This window comes from Chlorocebus sabaeus, chromosome 11 (assembly GCF_047675955.1).
Source record: "Chlorocebus sabaeus isolate Y175 chromosome 11, mChlSab1.0.hap1, whole genome shotgun sequence".
Taxonomy (NCBI): Eukaryota; Metazoa; Chordata; class Mammalia; order Primates; family Cercopithecidae; genus Chlorocebus; species Chlorocebus sabaeus.
Window position 1 is genome coordinate 9,692,050 of NC_132914.1, and position 20,397 is coordinate 9,712,446.

General features: G+C 36.4%; 1 protein-coding gene across 1 annotated transcript; it reads left to right on the forward strand.

The window, feature by feature from the left end:
* The first annotated feature begins 4,112 nt into the window (after positions 1-4,112).
* CLECL1 (C-type lectin-like domain family 1) lies at positions 4,113-17,369 on the forward strand. Its single transcript, XM_007967568.3, is given in 4 exon segments — positions 4,113-4,812; positions 4,815-4,977; positions 15,946-15,995; positions 15,997-17,369. Coding segments are annotated over 4 exon segments (507 nt in total). The 5' UTR covers positions 4,113-4,656; the 3' UTR covers positions 16,135-17,369.
* Positions 17,370-20,397: the final 3,028 nt, after the last annotated feature.

Below are 20,397 nucleotides of genomic sequence, written 5' to 3' on the forward strand. Positions count from 1 at the left end.
AAGAGGAAGAGGTAAAAGAAAAAGTATAATGATAATAGAATATCAGCCCAAGAGCACTAGGATTTCACTAACAGGAATGCTAGAAAAAAGACAATAGAATAAAGATATGAGGAAAAATAGGAAATAAGTATAAAAAAGAAGTCTCAGAAGCTAAGGGTGTGAGTTTCCTGTTTAAAGCTTCACATTGAATGCCCAATGGAAAGAATAAAAATAGATGTAAAAGACACCTCACTGCAGAATTTAAGAATTCTAGGAAAAAATACAAGATCCTGAAAGTCTCCAGATAGAAAAATTGAGCCTCAGACACAGGATCAGAAATTAAAATTGTATTGTGTTTTTTAATAATTATGTCATCTGGCAGAAAGTGCAACTAAAATTCAGAGGAAATCTGATAACAGATCTCAACTTTTGTACTCAGTCCAACTATACTTCGGGTACATAAGAACAATACAACTCTTTTCAGCCAAATTACTGAAAACTGTTCTGTCTCTTTTGCTCTCGCCCATGCATCTTGTCTTTGTTGACAAAACTCTCTTAAGCAAATTCGTGTGCTTACAACTAAATGTCTCTGAGTTACCTTTGACATCATTTACTAGCTAGAGAATACTGGTACCTCCACTTTTGTGTAAACCTCAATTTTTTAAATCTGTATTTGAAGTCACTGATTTCTTTTAAGCTAATATTTTACTCTTTATTTTAGAACATATTTCCTCTTTTTGTAACTGCAAAACTTCCTTTTTCTTAGCCTCCCCCAAAATGTCATTAATTATTTAGTACACTGTACTGTCTGTTCCGCATCTTTGACATTTTAATGCTATTAACACTTAATCTCTTCTTGTGCTGTCATCAGTGATCACCAGGGTCTTTCAGAGAGATCAGAAAGCAGAAATAAACTATCCCTGAAGAGGAGGTAAGATTAGCTCATAACCTAGCAAAAATTAAAAACAAGTTTCAAAATTATGAAACGTATCTCCATGTAAGGTAAGTTAACTGCCTGATAGTCTTTACATGAAGACTACCAACATAACAGGCTTTACACAAAAACCACAATGTCAAGGCATCTGTAAACATAAACCATAATATCCAGCATCTAATCAGGAATTATCCAACACGCCAAGAAGCGGAAAATATGAACTATAACAACTAACTGTGGAAATTAAAAAAAAATACCATGAAGTGACAGAAATGAAGAAACAAGCATACAAAGATGTTAAAACACTTTTATAATTGCATTTAAGTATTGGCTATGTAAGCACATTCTTCTTTTAAAACTAAATATTAAAAAACCTTCCTTTTCAAAAACTTAACGACACAAACCACTACTGAAAACATATACATAAATAAACATGAAGCCCCTCCATTAAGAGAAATATACTTCTTTGCAATTATTGTCTTTATTATTCACCTCCAGGATCTCAAAATTATGTGTCTGTCTTGGATAAATTATTGTGTCAGACTTGGATATGACTTGTGGTCCATCAATACACATTTAAATTTTAATTTAAGCACTTCTAACACAGAGAGAAAATATAATAGGATAACCTTTGTTAAAAAAATAATAACATGTATAGGCCAGGCACGGTGGCTCACGCCTGTAATCCCAGCACTTTGGGAGGCCTAGGCAGGCGGATCACGAAGTCAGGAGATCGAGACCACCCTGGCTAACACGGTGAAACCTGTCTCTACTAAAAATACAAAAAATTAGCCCGACATGGTGGCGGACGCCTGTAGTCCCAGCTACTTGGGAGGCTGAGGCAGGAGAATGGCATGAACCCCCGAGGTGGAGCTTGCAGTGAGCTGAGATCACACCACTGCATTCCAGCCAGGGCGACAGAGGGAGACTCCGTCTAAAATAAAAGAACTGTGTAATATAAACTTTAGTGATTTTAAATTCATTGATTAAGTCTTCACGCTGTACATAACAAGGACTTGTTGCCCTGATACTGAAAAGCCAGTCCTTGATAACCCAACCTGGGGATGATATTGGTGAAAATGATGGAGTGGATCTGCTTTCACCTCTTCTATTCAACATTATGCTGGAGTTTCTGACCAAAGCAATAAAACAAGAAAAAGAGAAAACAGACTCAAATAGGAAAGGAAGAAGTGAAACAATCTTTATTTGCAGATAACATGATCTTGCATATCATGTCGTCCTAAAACATTCACAACAGCAATAAAAATTAGAGGTAATAAACAAGTTCAGCAAGATTACAGGATACAGATCAATAGAAAATATTAATAGTGCTTTTACAGACTAGCAATGAACAATCCAAAAATGAAATTTAGAAAAATCTTTTACAATACCATCAAAAATAAGAAAATAAAGAATAAGTTTTATAACAGAAGTGTAAGAGTTATTCTGTGTACAATGCAAACCATCTTTGAAATAGATGAAGGAATATCTAAATAAAGGAGAGATTCTGTATTTATGGACTGAAAAAATTAGTATTACTCAGTTTGCAGTATTCCCAAAATTGATCTGATGAATCCTAGCTGCGTTTTTTATGGCAGAAACTGACATACTTATCCTAATTTTTTAACACTCTACATGCTAGTAATTTTTTTTACCTTTATACAACTAGATCATCAGTCATATTTCTTTTTCTTTCTTTCTTTCTTTCTTTTTTTTTTTTTTTTTTTTTTTTGGTGATGGTTTCTTGCACTGTCTCCAGGGCTGGAGTGCAATGGCTCGATCTAAGCTCACTGCAACCTCTGCCTCCTGAGTTCAAGCCATTCTTCTGCCTCAGCCTCCCGAGTAGCTGGGATTACAGGCCTGTGCCACCACACTCGACTAATTTTTTATATTTTTAGCAGAGACGAGATTTCACTATGTTGGCCAGGCTGGTCTTGAGCTCCTGACTTCATGATCCGCCCGTCTCGGCCTCCCAAAGTGCTGGGATTACAGGCATGAGCCATGGCCCATCAGTCATATTTTTCATATGAATAAAAGTCTACTTTTTAGTGAAAAATGATTATTCTCATTCTGGAAAACTCTTATAGCCTAATTATAACATTCAGCATAGCATAACTGATTTGGTAATTCGACATATAATTACTGAGTGACTGTTACGTTTCACACAAAACTAAGCGATGAAAATAAAAATAATAAAATGTGAGTCTTACCCTCAAAATCTAGACTGCATAACTGAACTACGGCATGGATTTAGAACTCAGTTATCACTCTTAAAATGTACTAGTTATACCTTTGGGAGGCAGAGGGGGGCAGATCACGAGATCATGAGATCGAAACCACGGTGAAACCCAGTCTCTACTAAAAATAGAAAATATTAGCTGGGCGTGGTGGCGGGCGCCTGTAGTCCCAGCTACTCGGGAGGCTGAGGCAGGAGAATGGCGTGAACCCGGGAGGCGGAGCTTGCAGTGAGCTGAGATCACGCCCCTGCACTCCAGCCTGGGCAACAGAACCAGACCCCGCCTCAAAAAAAAAAGTACTGGTTATGCAACCACCTGCAGATAATAAAACCTCTAAAAGTCAGTTTTTCATGTATAAAATGGAGATCAAAATGTAGTAGGTATTGTCTAGTCACATACAAACAGTTAACACAGCCCAGAAAAGGGACAGTGTCATGGCAGTCTTAAGAGACAGAGGTCAGTGCTCAAGCCTCATCCACGGTCAGAGGTTGGTCTTTATACTGAGGAATCCCTAAATGCCACAAAGCCAGGGTCTGTTCTCTAGTTATTTAACTAACCTAAGTTAAATTTCTTGGATGAGGGGTAGGATGGGGTGATTGCAGTTTAGATTAATTCTGTAGAAATCATTTGAGTGGGTATTGAGTAAACCAGTTTTTCCATATGCAGATTTCCAGTTAATCTACTGGTCATAAGCTACTGGATCCTGCCATTTTTCATATCTGACATTTCTGAGTTCTATGTCCTATGACGGTTTCACAGGCGGCTAGGCTCTCCTCCATTATTTCCCTCTGTATGGTTTTGGCTGTTTTTTCTCTCATTTTACTTCTTCATCAATGATCACATCTCCATCTACTCTCCATTTTCCAGGAATTCATTGAAGTTTTTCATCAACTAATAGAACCCTGAGCCTTTCTGTGTTATTGTTTTAGATTTACACATTTTTATTCACTTAATACAATTTTGGTGGAATTTTAGAAGAAATAGGAGATAAAATCTGTTTGCTGTGTTGTATTCAATGGTAAATTTCTGAACACCTCATTTTAAAATTAGTTTTCATTTCTTTTATGCCATTATCTTGAATTATTTTAACAGAGTTATTTCTGTTTCTTAAATATATATTTTTTAGTTCCGAAGTCCTCTGCAAAATTCATGTTTTACATCAGTTTAATGTTAATATTATAAAGCATACAGGAAAGCAAATAGCTTTCAGAATATTTAAGGTACTATCTAGATATGCATTTCAAGAGGAGGATAAAAGACCTAGTGCCGCTTTCTGTGACTTTCATAATAAAATCTCTTCTTTTTCTTGTTCTGCTTCCCAAACAGCTATCCTACTTTGGAGAAGATGCTGGATACTCAGAGTTTCTGCCAGAGAATATATGCCTGAACTAAAAGAGGAAGTGGCCTATAGAAGAAAATGATGAGCTATCTTCTGTGGTATTAATAAAAGTTAAAAGCATTTCAAGTTTAGGCAGAAAACTAACTGAAAAACCAAGAACCTACTCTATGGTTAGTAATTTCTTTCATGTCATACAAGTATTCAGGAAATCTGCTACCCTGATTAGTAAGACTGAACACATTGGTTTTGTCATTTATTCGTGGAGGAAGTCCACTACCCACTTGGGGAGCAGAAGGAAATCTGCCATCTCAATTTACTTAACTTACCAGAAGTTTCTTTGCAGAAATATGACTGTTCCTTCAGTGGGACGTCATTTGTGGGCTTCTGTCTCTTTTTGGTCTATGCGCTGGCTGGAGATGTAGTCTATGCTGACATCAAAACTGTTAGGACTTCCCCATTAGAACTCCCATCTCCACTTCAGAGATCTGGTAAGCTGGATTTAGGGTGCGTTTTAGAATTAAAATTTTACTAGTAATCTCCTTTATTTCTATCCTGTGTCTCTATTTGCCAAACTGAAAATAGGAGACTAGATTCAAAGCAAAATTCATTGAATGTTAAGAATAAGAGCGAATGTTTTTAATGAAGCAAAATGTCTGGTTCATAAAATAAATTGTAACTTCGATTTTACTATGTAGAACTTTGCCTCTGTTTTCGCAGCCTTTCTATTTCTTGATTTCTTGTGATGAATATTTATATTCACACAGCAGCTTCTAGCGGGATCACCCCTTTCTGCTCTATAGCTTTGCTCACTCTCAATCAAATCTGTCCTTTTAACATAATATGGTAAGTTCATCTCCACTGGGAAAAATACCTGTGGCAATTTACTCACATTGTTATTTATTCTTTTACAATATTAATAGGATAAAAATGTTAAACTAACTTAAGAAAACATGAAATGTTAGATTTAATTTTATGAAGGCTAGAATTAATGACTAGGTAATTGAATATTTCTGGAACCAGAGGAGATAAGCATATGCCTCAACATGGTGCCTTCATCACAAAACCCCCTCAAAAATTATAGATTTCCATAGCCAGTGTCTTTTCTATTCCCTGAAGTATTAAGGAAATTTCTTTGTCATGTTACAGTTCCATTCTCTGCTCTAGGGTAAGAATTTTTGTATCATAGAGTTTATATAGGTGTTTTAAATAATTTAAGGTTCCTCCTTTGCATTTGCCCTTGTGGAATGAATCTGATATTTTGTTTGTCCGTATTTCCAAGGAATGTATTTCTTCTTTATATTTTCAAAAGTTTATATTTATCAAATGAATCCAGTGTGTGCCCTTTTCTGGTCATAAAAGCATCTTGTTTCTTGTTTTAAACCTTACCTCTCTATTTTGCCCAGCAGAGGCTAACTTACTTTCTTTTCTTCCAGCTTAGGTGCTTTCATTTCCTATGAAATAGTGAAACATAATTTGAAAAATAACATGGACTACAACTGCAGTCTCATTGCCCTACGCTTCAAAAATATCCTGCAGTTAGTTTCTTTTTTCTAGAGGTTATTTTACTCAGTTTAAGCAAGAAAACCAATAGTTTTGATTCTGCATTCCAGGGTTTAATTGCCTTTCTGTTTACGGTTTGAACTTTTATAAATAAAACCTTGTTTTTTCCCCCAGTTTAGGGATTTGGGGACGACATCTTTTAATGTGATCTAGTTCAATCTTATAATGTTAAAAATGAGAAAATGAACTATATGAAGATGAAATTACCTACCTATAGTCATGCTTATGACCAGAAGTCACATATCATATTGTTCTTGTGCTGTATATGTGTGGTGTTAGATAAATGCAACTTTTGTTCTCACGTGTCACATCATCATCGAGGGAAAGAGTTGTTGGGTAGATTAGATTTTTGTTATCTTACATAGAGTCCTACACAATTGTTCCGGATCTCTTCTAACTTCATAACTTTCACTGATTTTGCTGTGGCTATTGGCCTTTTCTTTGCTCCTAAAGGTTATCATATTCCTTGCCATTTCAGAGGCTGGAAAATGCTGAATCTTTCTACCTAATCTATGAATCTTTGTGTTTCTAGCACCTCACACAGTACTAAATATAGAGCAGGAAATTAACAGATGCTTGATAAGTAAAATAATTTATAAATGGTTGAATAAATAAATGAATCTCATTAGACGATGAATGTTCATTGGTTCTCCAAGATACAAAGCATAAGGGAATGTCACCAGGAAGCTTAGCAGGACATCAGTGAGAGGTTGTGCTTGAACTAAGGATACCCCAGAAATTTATGCTTGGCTTAAATCTTACTTTGGAGGCCTAAAAGTGTGATCAGTATCTTTTATGTTAGTCTTTTTTATGAAACCTACAATTTTATTCTCCTAAATTGAGGGGTCCATAATTTCAGTTCTTCATATTAGTAACATGTGTAGTGGCCAGGCACAATGGCTCACGCCTGTAATCCCAACACTTTAGGATGCCGAGGCAGGAGGATCGCTTGAGCCCATGAGATTGAGACCAGCCTGGGCAACACAGAGAGACCTCATGCCTACCCAAAATTTTACAAACGAACATGGTGACACGTGCCTGTAGTCACAGCTACTCAGGAGGCTGAGGCAGTAAGATTGCTTGAACCTGGGATGTGGAGGCTGCAGTGAGCCATGATCATGCCACTGCACTCTAGCCTGGGCAACAGAACAAAAGCCTGTCAAAAAAAAAAAAGAAAAGAAAGGAAAAAAAAAAAAAAAGGAAACGTAGAGTGATATCACCACATTCTTTCTGTGACTGACTTGACTCCTACAATTCTGACTGTTTTGTCTGATGAGTGAAAATATGTGGACTTCTTTTGATGTTTTGAAAATTAATAAATTCTTATTAAAGATATTTTAATAACAACAATAATTAGAACATGAAACAATGCACTCAATAATAATCTACCAAATAAACATTCCACTTAATCAGTCTTGATATGATTATATTTCAATATCAGCTATTTTCTGTACTTTCTCAGTGTATCGTGTGTTTATGTCACGTATCTAGTGGAAACAATGTACTGTAACCTGTATGTACTAGAGACTGTTGTTTTAAACTTTCAGCCTAAAGTTAAATGTACAACTTCTTTTATTTGGTTTATTTATTATCTTTTGAGTACTTCAAATGCAATGAGAAGTGTGGATACCGAAGTCAGCACTAGTCTGGTAGTCAAGAGACCTGAGGTTAGATATCAGCTCTGCTCTCAAGTAACTGTGTGACTGTGAACTTGAATATAACCATTTTAACACATGGGTATTGTGTTAAAATAATCTCTAACATTTCTTTTATGTTTAAATGTATGATTTTATGGAATGACAATGATCTATCACAGGAAATGGATACATTATGTAAGAGGAGAAACAGAAAAGATCAACTCAAATAAGTAGGGGTTGTCAATAAGCTTATTAGAGAATCTTGAGAGTTTCACAGTCTTACACAAAAACCCAGAGAGGCCGGGCGCGGTGGCTCACGCCTGTAATCCCAGCACTTCGGGAGTCCGAGGTGGACAGATCACGAGGTCAGGAGATCGAGACCATCCTGGCTAACACGGTGAAACCCTATCTCTACTAAAAATATGAAAAAAATTAGCCGGCGTGGTGGCAGGCACCTGTAATCCTGGCTATTCGGGAGGCTGAAGCAGGAGAATGGCTGAACCCGGGAGGCGGAGCTTGCAGTGAGCCGAGATCCTGCAGACTCCTCCGTCTAAAAAAAAAATAAAAAAAAAAAGGCAGAGACACAGACAGTGATCATAAGTAAGATCAATACTGGGGAATGTATACAGTGAATCCACAAGGAAAAAATCTTATTTATTCAAACCAGAGAACACACGCATATGTGTGCTTTGTGTTGAAAAAAAAAAAAAAAAAAAGAACAAAAGAAGCTGGGTCTACATATTTCAAAGGAAAGTAACTCAGGAACATGATAGGTGAGAAAATTTATTTGGTCCTCTCCTATCTCTTACCATATAAGGAACTACCTGCTGGGTTTACTAGGGAAATCTATTCAATTTTGTAGATTCTCACCACCATGGAATTGTCCTTAACGTTGGATGTGCAATAATATTATCCTTCTGGTAACAGTAATCGTACTGAACATTTTGGGTAAGTAATTAGTAATATTATTTGTTCATCTCAAGGTATTATTTTTCTCATAACTTGTTGTAACTGTGTTTCCTATTTAAATGGTTCCTAAACAATATGGTACGACTTCACAAAAAGTGTAAAATTTGATACACAACTAAAATTAGAGATTTTCTATAGAATTTCACCATGTGATAAAATATATATTGTAAATTCATCTCAATGATAAAAGAGAAGAGATGCCAAGATTAGTTGTTTATTTTATGATCAAGATCATGCAGTGAATTTTCTAGTGCAGTCTGATATTGGGATATACACAGATGTCTCTGAAAGCATGTTCAGAAGAAAGCAAATTAAATTATGACTTGTATTTCTGTATATGCTTATTTATATTAACTACTCCTAAGTATCATCAATCTTGTGGCAACAGGTGAGAAATTTTTCTACAATAAATCAATTCAATTGAGCATTATAAATTTATACTAATGTACTTTGGACATAGCCAAATATAGCCCAATTATTCATATGGCAATTATTTTAATGTTTTATTGAATAAATGCTTGGGGAAAAGTTCTTTACAAATATCTACAGAACAGAGATAATATACAGATGATATACATTCCGAGTAATTCAGACTTCCAGATTAAACTAAACCCTAGAAAAGGTCAATGCAGTGTCTCTGTGACTGAATCTTAGAGAATTATGTTAGTAAGTTATTATTACTTACTTATTATCTACTTCTTTAGAACTAGAAGGGACTCCAGAAATCAGCAAAGTCTAGTTTAGACAGGCAGTCTGAAGCCCAGAGAGATAAGTGGTTTAACTACTTTAATGTAACTAGCCAATAGCCTAATTAGGGCTATAAAATGGGGGTAGGGGGAGCAAAAATAATTAGCATTAAAAATCCCTACTCTACTTCTTTTCATTATGTTAAGGTAATAGATTTTCTCGTTACTAAAATAGTTTTTTAGCAATATAGATTTTTTTTGCTACTAAAATTGATGTGTTACTAATAGATTTCAAAGACAAAACATCTTCTTAAAAAGTTTCTGTAGAAGGCAACATTGTTCATGGATATTCTAGAGACCCCGGACCTGTTTTCAAACCCCAGCTGCATCACTAATAAAATTATTGCATTGGATACACTATATTATGATGTATATATGTTGAAGGATTAAAAGTACTCTGTATCAACATAAGAATTAGAGATTATATATTTAATACATTAAATGAATTAAATATATTGTGAATATGGTATCTTGTGTTAATGCCTGGCAAATGCAAGCACTATTAAATATTTACTTTTATTACTTTCAGATATGTTTATGTGGTTTTAGATGGTCAATACTAGTAACCTAATATACATTGTTGTGAGGCTGTAAATTATCAAAGATAATTTCAGTTAAATGGCCAACAGAAAGACAAATATTTTCTTCATTGCAGAAAAAAACTACTCTGGGCTAAATCTCATACATGCAGCGTTTATATGCAGAATCTCAAAGGAACAAATCATTAACCAAAGCCAAAACATACAAAACATCAACCAGGTGACACCTGATATAATCCCCAGGAACTCACTAAACACAAACGATCTAAATATGAGTCATATCCAGAGCTGGACATTTTGTGCTTATTAAAGTAATTATGACAGTTCCAGGAAAAAATTCAGGTGCTTATTCTTCTGGTCATATTTTTTCCAATTCTTTTAAAGTTAACATTGCTAAGGTTAATAAGAGTGCAAAGGAGACTCTAAATCTTGGAAAAAGTAGTTATGTTTTTCTCTTTTTTTTTTTTTTGAGACGGAGTCTGGCTCAGTTACCCAGGGTGGAGTGCAGTGGCGAGATCTCGGCTCACTGCAAGCTCCACTTCGCGGGTTCACGCCATTCTCCTGTCTCAGCCTCCCGAGTAGCTGGGACCACAGGTGCCCACCACCAAGCCCGGCTAATTTGTTGTATTTTTAGAGACGGGGTTTCACCGTGTTTGCCAGGATGGTCTCGATCTCCTGACCTCATGATCCACCCGCCGCGGCCTCCCAAAGTGCTGGGATTACAGGTGTGAGCCACTGCGCCCCGCCTTTCTCTTAAATTTTTAATCATTTAACTTTTGATATGGAATTTCCGTATTATTGGATTTCATGGAATAACTACAAACTAATGGTTCTGGGCTTTGTATCTAATTGGAAAAACATGTTTCTTCTTTCATTAGTTGTCTAGTTCAACACTGCGTGACATACTATTCATTATCCAATACTAAATTGTATAATGAGCCCGAAGAGAAAAACTGTACTGGAGAAAACAAATCTGGAACAACCACCTCAATAGGTAATGTTATTTTGTATTGCCAAATTCCTGAGTAACCAAGCATGAACAGTAGCCCTGATTTTCTTTGACAATATCTGAATAGAAGAGAAACTTCTCTATCACAATAGACTGATGGTTTAGATCGTTGCTTTTAATGGACTCATTACAATTATGATAAAAATATGAATATGTAAAAGGACAAGGCAAAATGAGACAAATGAGCTTATACCATGAGTTTCAAATGAATTTAAAAGTATTTCATTGAAATAACTGTATTTTATTTTGTTTTTTACTGGGGTATGTGCAAGTACAGGTTAGGGTTAAAATTTCTTTTGCTTAAAATTCATGGTCTTTGCAGATGGTTTTTCAATTTTTTAGTGTTATTACATATTTAGAATTTTAAATGGTAATTTTGTTAGTCTTTCTTTTGCTCTCTCATATGAATGTATTTGCATATTTTAAAAGTCATTAGATGGCCTTTATATTTTCTTAGATTATTTGATTTTAATATTTTAATTTACATTTTAATTCTGTATTGAAACATTATACAACTTTTTACAACAATTATATTAGAATAACTTATTCATCGTGTCCAAATTATAAGCTAGAATCAAATTCTGAGGATTCATTAAGACTTTAAATTGGATTTTGATGCTCCCAAGCCCCCTCAGTCACAATCTAAAGACTATGTCATACAACACAAGTTAATATTTTTCTTAACTTTGTGAGATATTATACCCAAAGCAAAAGCACTTTCTTGTAGTCCTTATATCTGTGACACAGGGAGATAATAAATAAAGCTCTGGCTTTAAATGCTTCCAAATCTGTTTTCTTACCCTTACTCTATTGTAATAGATGTATGAGGTACTTCTCCTAAGGTTCTACTTTCAATTGATTAGGAAAGTACACCAAATCTAAATGTGTTTGATCTTAAAATAGTAAAATAGACTGAAAATACATAAAGTAAAACATAGTTGATGTATTCAACCATCATTCCAAATTCTTTCTCTACTTTCTCTTTGTTTTCTTTCTGGGACTCAAATTAGATGTGCAGTGGGTCTCTGCTTTCTATCCTCCATTTCACCCAACTTCACCTTTGTCCCTGTCAATTTGTGCTGAATTCTTAGCAATATTTTCAGATATATCTTTAAATTCACTAATTATCCCTTTTCCTGAGCCTAATCTGCTCTCATTCACTGAGTTTTTAATTTCAATGATAAGAGTTTTTGATTATAGGGATGTATTTTCAAACTTACTAACTTTTGATTTTTTTTGTTATGTGATCAGTTTTTATTTCTTTTATTTCTTAAAATGATTTAAACATTATTTTTCATAATACATAGGATTATTCAAATATCTAAAGTCCTTGGTGACCAAATTCATTCTTTGGATTTCCTATTGATATGTTTGCTTGTTTCCTGAAGTGTTTGATGATCTTTTAAAATTTGGTTGACCTCAATAATGGGATTTATAAGGAAAAATTAAGGATGATTTCTTCCAGAGATTAATTGCATTTTCACCTTTAAGAGTGCAGAGTGTAGCTAATGATTTGGATATCTTGAAGCCCTTTTTAAGGTTTCAGACTGATGAAAATTTCATTGATTTCTTCCATCACCTTTCAGTAACCAAGAGCTTGTTCTTAGAATCCCAGCACCAATATACAGATTATTACTGTGAAGGGCCACCTTGCCCTTTGAACTCATTTACCAAATGCTGCTCCCCATTCTGCTTCTAGCTAAGTGCCTTCCATTAGCAATTTCCTCATTTCTTACAAGGAAAGCAATATGTTTAACCTAATTATCTCAGGTTATAATTGTCCCGTAGTGAAAACATCTTCAAAGAAACAACAGTGTTGTTTCTCCTAAAGTTGTTTCTTTGCATGCCCTAACATGTTTGTATGCCTTAAAGTTCCTGAACTATACAAAACCAAGTTGCTATTTGACCGACTATAAATAAACTATTATTTAGCTATCTTGTTCTACTTTAGAAATCATTTTTATATTCTATGATATAAAAATATTTGAGAAACACTGCTTCCAGCTATCTAGTCTATCAGAGAAGTGAAAATGTAGTTTTTATAGTTTTTGTTAAATATGTCCTAAAATTTTTCAGCTACATAGTTGCTCTACCTTTCACCATAATTATACACTTATTCAGAAAGGGTTTGATTTAGGTACATTACATCAGTCTGAGAAAGAACTTTGTAAGCTGGGCAACGGTATGAACTTAATTTGTAAGCAAGACCAAATGTCTTTTGAAGATATGTAGTTTATCTTATACTTTTATGCTTATCCAGATGTTTGCCATTTTTTATGTTCTTCCTTGAATATTCTAGTTTTCATTTAGAAACATTGCCCATCAGCCTGAAACCTTCTTTTAACATTAGCTATAGTGATTATTTGCTGTCAAGGGTTCTTTGCATTTTCTGAAAATGCCTTAAATTTCCCACAATTTTTGGAAGATTTTTCACTGGATATAGAATACTTCGTTGACAGTTACTTTTTCCTTTGACAATTTAAAGATATTTTTACTGTATTCTAGCCCCTATAGTTTATAATGAAGATGATGAAGGATTTTTGCATAATTGTTTTCCTGCAGGTAATGTGCAAAAACTGTCTTCAAGATTTTTATTTTTGTCTTTTAAGGAGTTTGACTGTCTTATTCATACATATACATTTCTTAATATTTACCCTGCTTAGGCTTTGCTGAAATTCTTGAATGTGTAAATTTATAGATTTAAGCAATTTGGAAAAAAAAATCAATTATATCTTCAACCTGTTTTGCCTTCTTCTTTCTCTTCTCTTGAGTTTTGGGACTTCAATTCTATGGATGTCATATGTTTTAACATTATTCCACAAGTCCTTGAGGCTCTAAAAATTTTCCAACATTTTTCTTCATATTGGACAGTTTCAAGTTCACTAACTTGTTTTCCTGTTAAATCTTGCTTTTAAGTATATCCAGAGACGGTTTTTATGTAAAATATTTTACTATATTTCTCATCCTAAATTTCATTTGGCTCTTTTTTCCTACTGTCCTTCTTTGCTGAGGTATCTTATTTTTTCATTGTTTGCAAGCATATTTTCTATTATGTCATTAAGCACAGTTACAACAGCTGCTTAAAAATATTTGTCTGATACTTCTAACTTCTGCATCATCCTTATATTGGGCTGCATTGGTTGTCCCTTTCCTTTAGAATTGGTCATAGTTTTCTGGTTTTTCATGTAAGGCATTTGAGATTATATACTGTACACTGTAAAAGTTATATTGAGAAGTCTCTGTTTTCTTATATATTTCTCAAAAAAAAGTGAAAGTGTTGACTTTCCTTTCTTTCTTGTTTTTTTTTTTTTTTTTTTTTTTTTTTAAATGGAGTTGCTCTGTCACTAGGGTTGGGGTACAGTGACATGATCTGGGCTCACTGCAACCTTTGCCTCCCAGACTCATATCTTGCCTCAGCCTTCCGAGTAGCTGGGGTTACAGGCACATGCCACCGTGACTGGCTACTTTTTTGTGTCTTTTGTAGAGAAGGGATTTTGCAGTGTTGGCCGGATTGGTCTCAAACTGCCTCAAGCAATCTGCTCGCCTCAGCCTCCCAAAGTGTTAGGATTACAGACATGAGCCATTGCACCTGGCCAATTTTCCTTCCTTAGCAAGCAACTGGTGTAGTTGGACTTAAATTTAAATCTCTATCTTTGGGGCAGCAGGTCAAATCTCAGTCCAGTTCTCTTGTTCTTACTGTAACCTGGCTTGTGCTTGCATCAGTCAGAGATTTTGGGGAAAAAGTATACACACAAGTTAGAGCACCCCCTTTATGTTTTTGATTTTATGGAATTGATTCTTCATTTTCAGCATCTGCAGTTTCTTCTAACTCTGTTCTCTGGTTATTCAGGTTAAAAAGGCTGCAGGTTTATTAATGATGTTTTACGCACTCTACATGGGACTAAAATTGGCCTAAGGCTAACAATTGTAAAAATGATAAACTTTTGCCCTGCCATACCTTCTTTGAAGTGTCATCCCCCCTTCAGGATCTGTCAGACTTTGTTTACTTTCAATGACTTCAGGTCATGTATGTGTGTGTGTGTGTTTGTGTGTGTGTGTGTCTGTCTGTCTGTGTAAAGAATATTTATTTACAGGAATACTAAATTATTGGTATATCTAGAATACCCTGTATCATCATCTAAATTTGCTGGGAAATATTATAAATTAGAACTAGCTGTTAAGAGCACATTTTTAGATGTCAAGATCCTTTTGTGTGATAGTAGAGATGAATCTATTTGATTTCATAGCACAAATTTTGCTTGTGAATAACTATTCTAGTGTGATATAAACTCCCAACATTTCTGATGTGCTAGTGGACAACTAATTAAAACTTTTAATTTCTATTTTTCCTTTAAAGTTTTAGTTCCTTTGTTTTATCCTAGTGTCTGGTGCATTTTCTGGCTTATAGAAAACATTATATATATATGTATTTATATATATATATGTGTGTGTGTATATATATTTTTTGAGATGGAGTCTCTCTCTGTCACCCAGGCTGGAGTACAGTGGTGCAACCTCGGCTCACTGCAAGCTCCATCTCCCGGGTTCACACCATTCTCCTACCTCAAGCCTCCTGAGTAGCTGGGACTACAGGCACTCACCACCACGCCCGGCTGACTTTTTGTATTTTTAGTAGAGATGGGGTTTCACCGCGTTAGCCAGGATGGTCTCGATCTCCTGACCTTGTAATCTGCCCGCTTAGGCCTCCCAAAGTGCTGGGATTACAGGCATGAGCCACCGCGCCTGGCCAAAATATGATATGTTTTTAAAAGAATAAATTAAAGGGAAAAAGGATGGATGAGTGAATGAATTAATGAATATACACATGACTTCAATTCTTTTAATTTTTTTTCAAATGTACCTTGGAACAAAGCACATACTTTTTTCAAAGAAAGCTTAGCACATAATATAACCAAATTTGAGACCCTGCGATTAGTATACGTCGTTAGGATACAGTTTTACATTTCTTTTAATTGTTTATCTTTCTTTCTCCCAGTTTCTTTCAACTTTGCCACTGTCCTTAAATCGTGTCCTGCCAAAGACTGGAAAAGTGCATAAGGGAAAATGTCACTGGATTGCTGAAACTAAGAAATCTTGGAACGAAAGTCAAAATGACTATGCCACGAAAAATTCATATCTCATGGTGATTCAAGACATTACTGCTATGGTGAGATTTGACATTTAGAGATGACAGCATCCCCCACATTGGCAGTGAATTTTTTGTGCTACAAACTTGGCGAAAGTACGTGAAAAAAGTTTCAACTTCATGTTCTATTAACTATGCAAATATTAGTTGAATGAATTGTTGAATTACATGATTACCTTCGAGGTTTTTTTTTTTTTTTCTTGGCTAGGAGGAGGGGACATTCATTTTATATTTTATACCTAAGTTCTTGTCTCCAAAGGACCCTCGCTTCTTAGCAGATTCATTTTAAAATGTAAGAGATTGAATATATGCTTTTAGCACCCATGTTTATTGCAACGCTCATAAAGGCTGCAGCCAGATACCATGGCAGCTGAAATTAAGGATGACGCTGTGAGAAAGGGAAGGCAGAACAGTATCTTTTACTTAGATTTAGTATTTCCAGAGGATAGCTAACATTTAGCTAACTCTGCCTTAATTTAAATTGAAGTTTTGCTGAATGGAGGTTGGACACTACTTTAAACCTTCTCAGTGACAAGGTCAATGTACATGTTAAATTACAAATATTAAATAAGGGTTCTCAGCATGGGACTCAGTATGTTAGAATCACAAGCTACGCCAACAGCTCAGTTTCTGCAAACCCGATAGCTAGCAGTGCTTTACAAACCTGGTTGAACATCAGCCATCTGAGAGAACTTAGAAAAGGGCAGCTGTTGAGACATCTGAGGGAAAAAGTCCCTCCTGAGTTTCACAGAAATCCACACCAAGAAAAACTAAAAGAGAAGTAGCCTATTAATATCTTCAGTGAAACTAGCGTTACCCCAAATGTCAAACTGTAAGACTCTGTCAGGCGCAGCCAACTATGAGCCAAATCAAGAATGGAATTAGGAATTGATAAGAGACTTTTGTTCTTCTAGAGCTCAATTTCAATGAGCAAGAAAGAGGAAGCAGGGAGTAACTAAAAAGCATCTAAAAAGAGTGTTCTCGAAGGAATCAACAATAAATAATAGCATGGAGCCATTGCGCAATGAATGACTTCACTAAGAATCTCATATATCTCCTGCTCACAATCAAAAGGAAAAATGTGAAAATGTAGAAAAACATGTCTCTCAGCAAACAATAAACCAGATTTGGGAGAACGGTGGTCTAAGACAACACATTTTAACAGAAACTTACTTCCTCCAGTTTAAGCTTTATCTCTTCACATCATTCCTAAGTAAATATATGAGTCAGACCCAATTGTTCCCTTTCAAGAATAAACAAGAATCTAAAAGCAATTCATGTATGATTTATGCATAAGCATGTCCCTTTCTAAACATCTCCCAAAAAAGAAAAGTAAAAAACAGATAAAAGGTTACAGAAGAACGTTTACTCCAAGAAATATAAAATCATTTTCTAGCAATTATTCTCAAGTTCTCAAGTAAGTTAAAGTTAAAATGGCAAAAAAAAAAAAAAAAAAAAGGATTATTAGACATCCAAGTGTCATCATATGGCAAATAAAATAAGAAGTATGAAGGAAAAAGGAGAAGGAGGGCAGAGAGGCAGGGAAAGAGGCATAAAAAGAAGCAAGGGAGATGTATGGCTTTCACTTCCATGCTGCAGATATCTCAGAGAAATGCTGCTACCCCTTCTATAATGGAAAATAGCCAAATTAACTTCTCAACATTTTTCAAATCCATTGAAGAATGAACTTTGTAGAACCACCAACTGGCCAAAATCTATGGTGATAGGCACATGCAAGAGAGAGGAGATACATCTCACTTATTTAGGATAGAGAAATCCAACACCAGATTCCAGTAAGAATTCAGGCAGGATAATTGAAAGATGGATTAGGGCTAAGTGTAGGGTGGCAGAACAGTGTGAAGCTCCTGGGGTCTGCAGAGATTAGAGAATCCCACCACCTCGCCCAGGCTATTTCTCTACAAACTCCACCAGACTCTCACAGAAATGGTGAGAAAGAAGCAGAAATTCTTCGTATCCATTGTGATGCAGACCTGGAGAGAGAAAACAGTGATAATACAGAGGCAGCGGCTGGACGAGGTGGCTCACACCTGTAATCCCAGCACTTGGGGGGCCGAGGTGGTCAGATAACCTGAGGTTGGGAGTTCAAGACCAGCCTGACTGACATGGAGAAACCCCGTCTCTACTAAAAAATACAAAATTAGCCGGGCGTGGTGGTGCATGCCTGTAATCCCAGCTACTCGGGAGGCTGAGGCAGGAGAATGGCGTGAACCTGGGAGGCGGAGGTTGCAGTGAGCCAAGATCTCAGCCATTGCACCCCAGCCTGGGCAACAAGAGTGAAACTCCATCTAAAAAATAATAATAATAATAATACAGTGATGGCATGAAATTCCACAGAGCACCTTCTCCCCTGTCTGCTATCTACACAATAAAAGACCTACTGTGTGTGCTGGGGAGAAGGGCAACAAACATCTCTGCCCTTAAGGAACTGGAGGAACAGCATTGCAGGTGGGAGAAAGAGCCAAAACACAAAATCTGCTCCTGTAAGAGGGGCAGGAATACACACTGGACCAACAACTATATCCAGGGTAGGGGCAAAGTCCTGAGCAGGCCAGGCACTAACATTACAGGCACTCACTCAGTGCCTAAGACTGAGTTCCAGTGAGAACAGCAATCTCCCCTTCCACTCACTGCCTTGCACTACCAAGATAGCATTTTCAGAAAAGGAGTGAAAGAGAATGCTGCTGGAAGAGAAAAAGAAGAGAAATCAGAATGTGCCAAGTAATCTTCTCCAAGGCACTGCGCAAATGGAAAGTAAAATGCCCAGGATGAAGAAGATATTTTTCTGGCAAACACATCTCCAGATTAAACACCAGCTATCATTACAGGAATTTAAAGTGTATGAAACAATGAGGATAATCACAGCAAGAACAAATCACAAACCCAAACCAACTCTTTTTAGTTTGGTTGTATTTTTAGAGACGGGATCTCACTCTGTCTCACCCAGGCTGACTGCAGTCATGTGATTATAGCCCACTTGAACTCCTGGGCTCAAGGGATCCACCCTCCCAGCCTCCAGAAGGCCATGCGCCACCACACTCTGCTTATTTATTTATTTAGAGATGGGCATCTTGTTATGTTGCCCAGGCTGTTCTCTTTTTTGCTTCTTTTTTTTTGTTTTGTTTTTTGTCTTTTTTGAGATGGAGTCTTGCTCTGTCACCCAGGCTGGAGTGCAGTGGCTCACTGCAAGCTCTGCCTCCCCGGTTCACGCCGTTCTCCTGCCTCAGCCTCCCGAGTCGCTGGGACTACAGACACCTGCCAGCACGCCCGGCTAATTTTTTGTATTTTTAGTAGAGAATACTAAATACCGTGTTAGCCAGGATGGTCTCAATCTCCTGACCTTGTGATCTGCCCACCTCGGCCTCCCAAAGTACTGGGATTACAAGCGTGAGCCACCATGCCCCGCCTCGGCTGTTCTCAAACTCCTGGTCTCAAGGGTTCCTCCCACAGCAGCGTCATGAACAGTTGCTATTGCAGGCTTGAGCCACCGCACCTGGCTCCAACTTTTAATGATTAACTCAAACCCCACATTAAAGACCTAGGAGAAGGACCTGTGTGCTCACTTCCAAGTACAAAAGCATTTTAATTCAATTCCCACTGTCCTAGACAAGATGAAGATGTACAACTTTCAACAAACAAGTAAGAGGTATATGAAAAGACACACATACAAAAATACCCAAGACACTCCTGAGAATAAAGAGGGACATTACATAATGATAAAGGAGTTGTATTAATATGCTAGGGCTGTTTCAATAAAGTATCACAGACTAGGTAGCTGAAGCAACAGAAACTTATTTTTCACAGGTAAAGCCTAGAAGTCCAAGATCGAGGTTGTTGGTAGGTTTGGTTTCTTCTGAGACATCTCTCCTTGGTTTTCAGATGATCACCTTTTTGCTGTACCGTCAAATGGCATCTTTTCAATGTCTGTACATCTCTGATGTCTCTCTGTGTAAATTTCTTCTTGTAAGGACATTGTCAGATTGGATTAGGGCCCACCCCAATGGCCTCACTGTAAGTAAATGACATCTTTAAAGGTTGTGTCTCCAAATACAGTCACGTTCTGAGATACTGAGGGTTTAGGACTTCAAAATACGAATTTTGGAGTAGAACAATCCAGCCCATAATATTCCACTCTCTGGGCCCCACAGCCCATAACAAGGGTCAATTATAAATGTGCATGCACCAAGGCAAAGACTGCAGAACTGAAAGGGAAAATGGACAAATTCACAATTGTAGCTGGAGACATAAACACCTCTTTAAGTAACTAATTAAACTAATAGACAA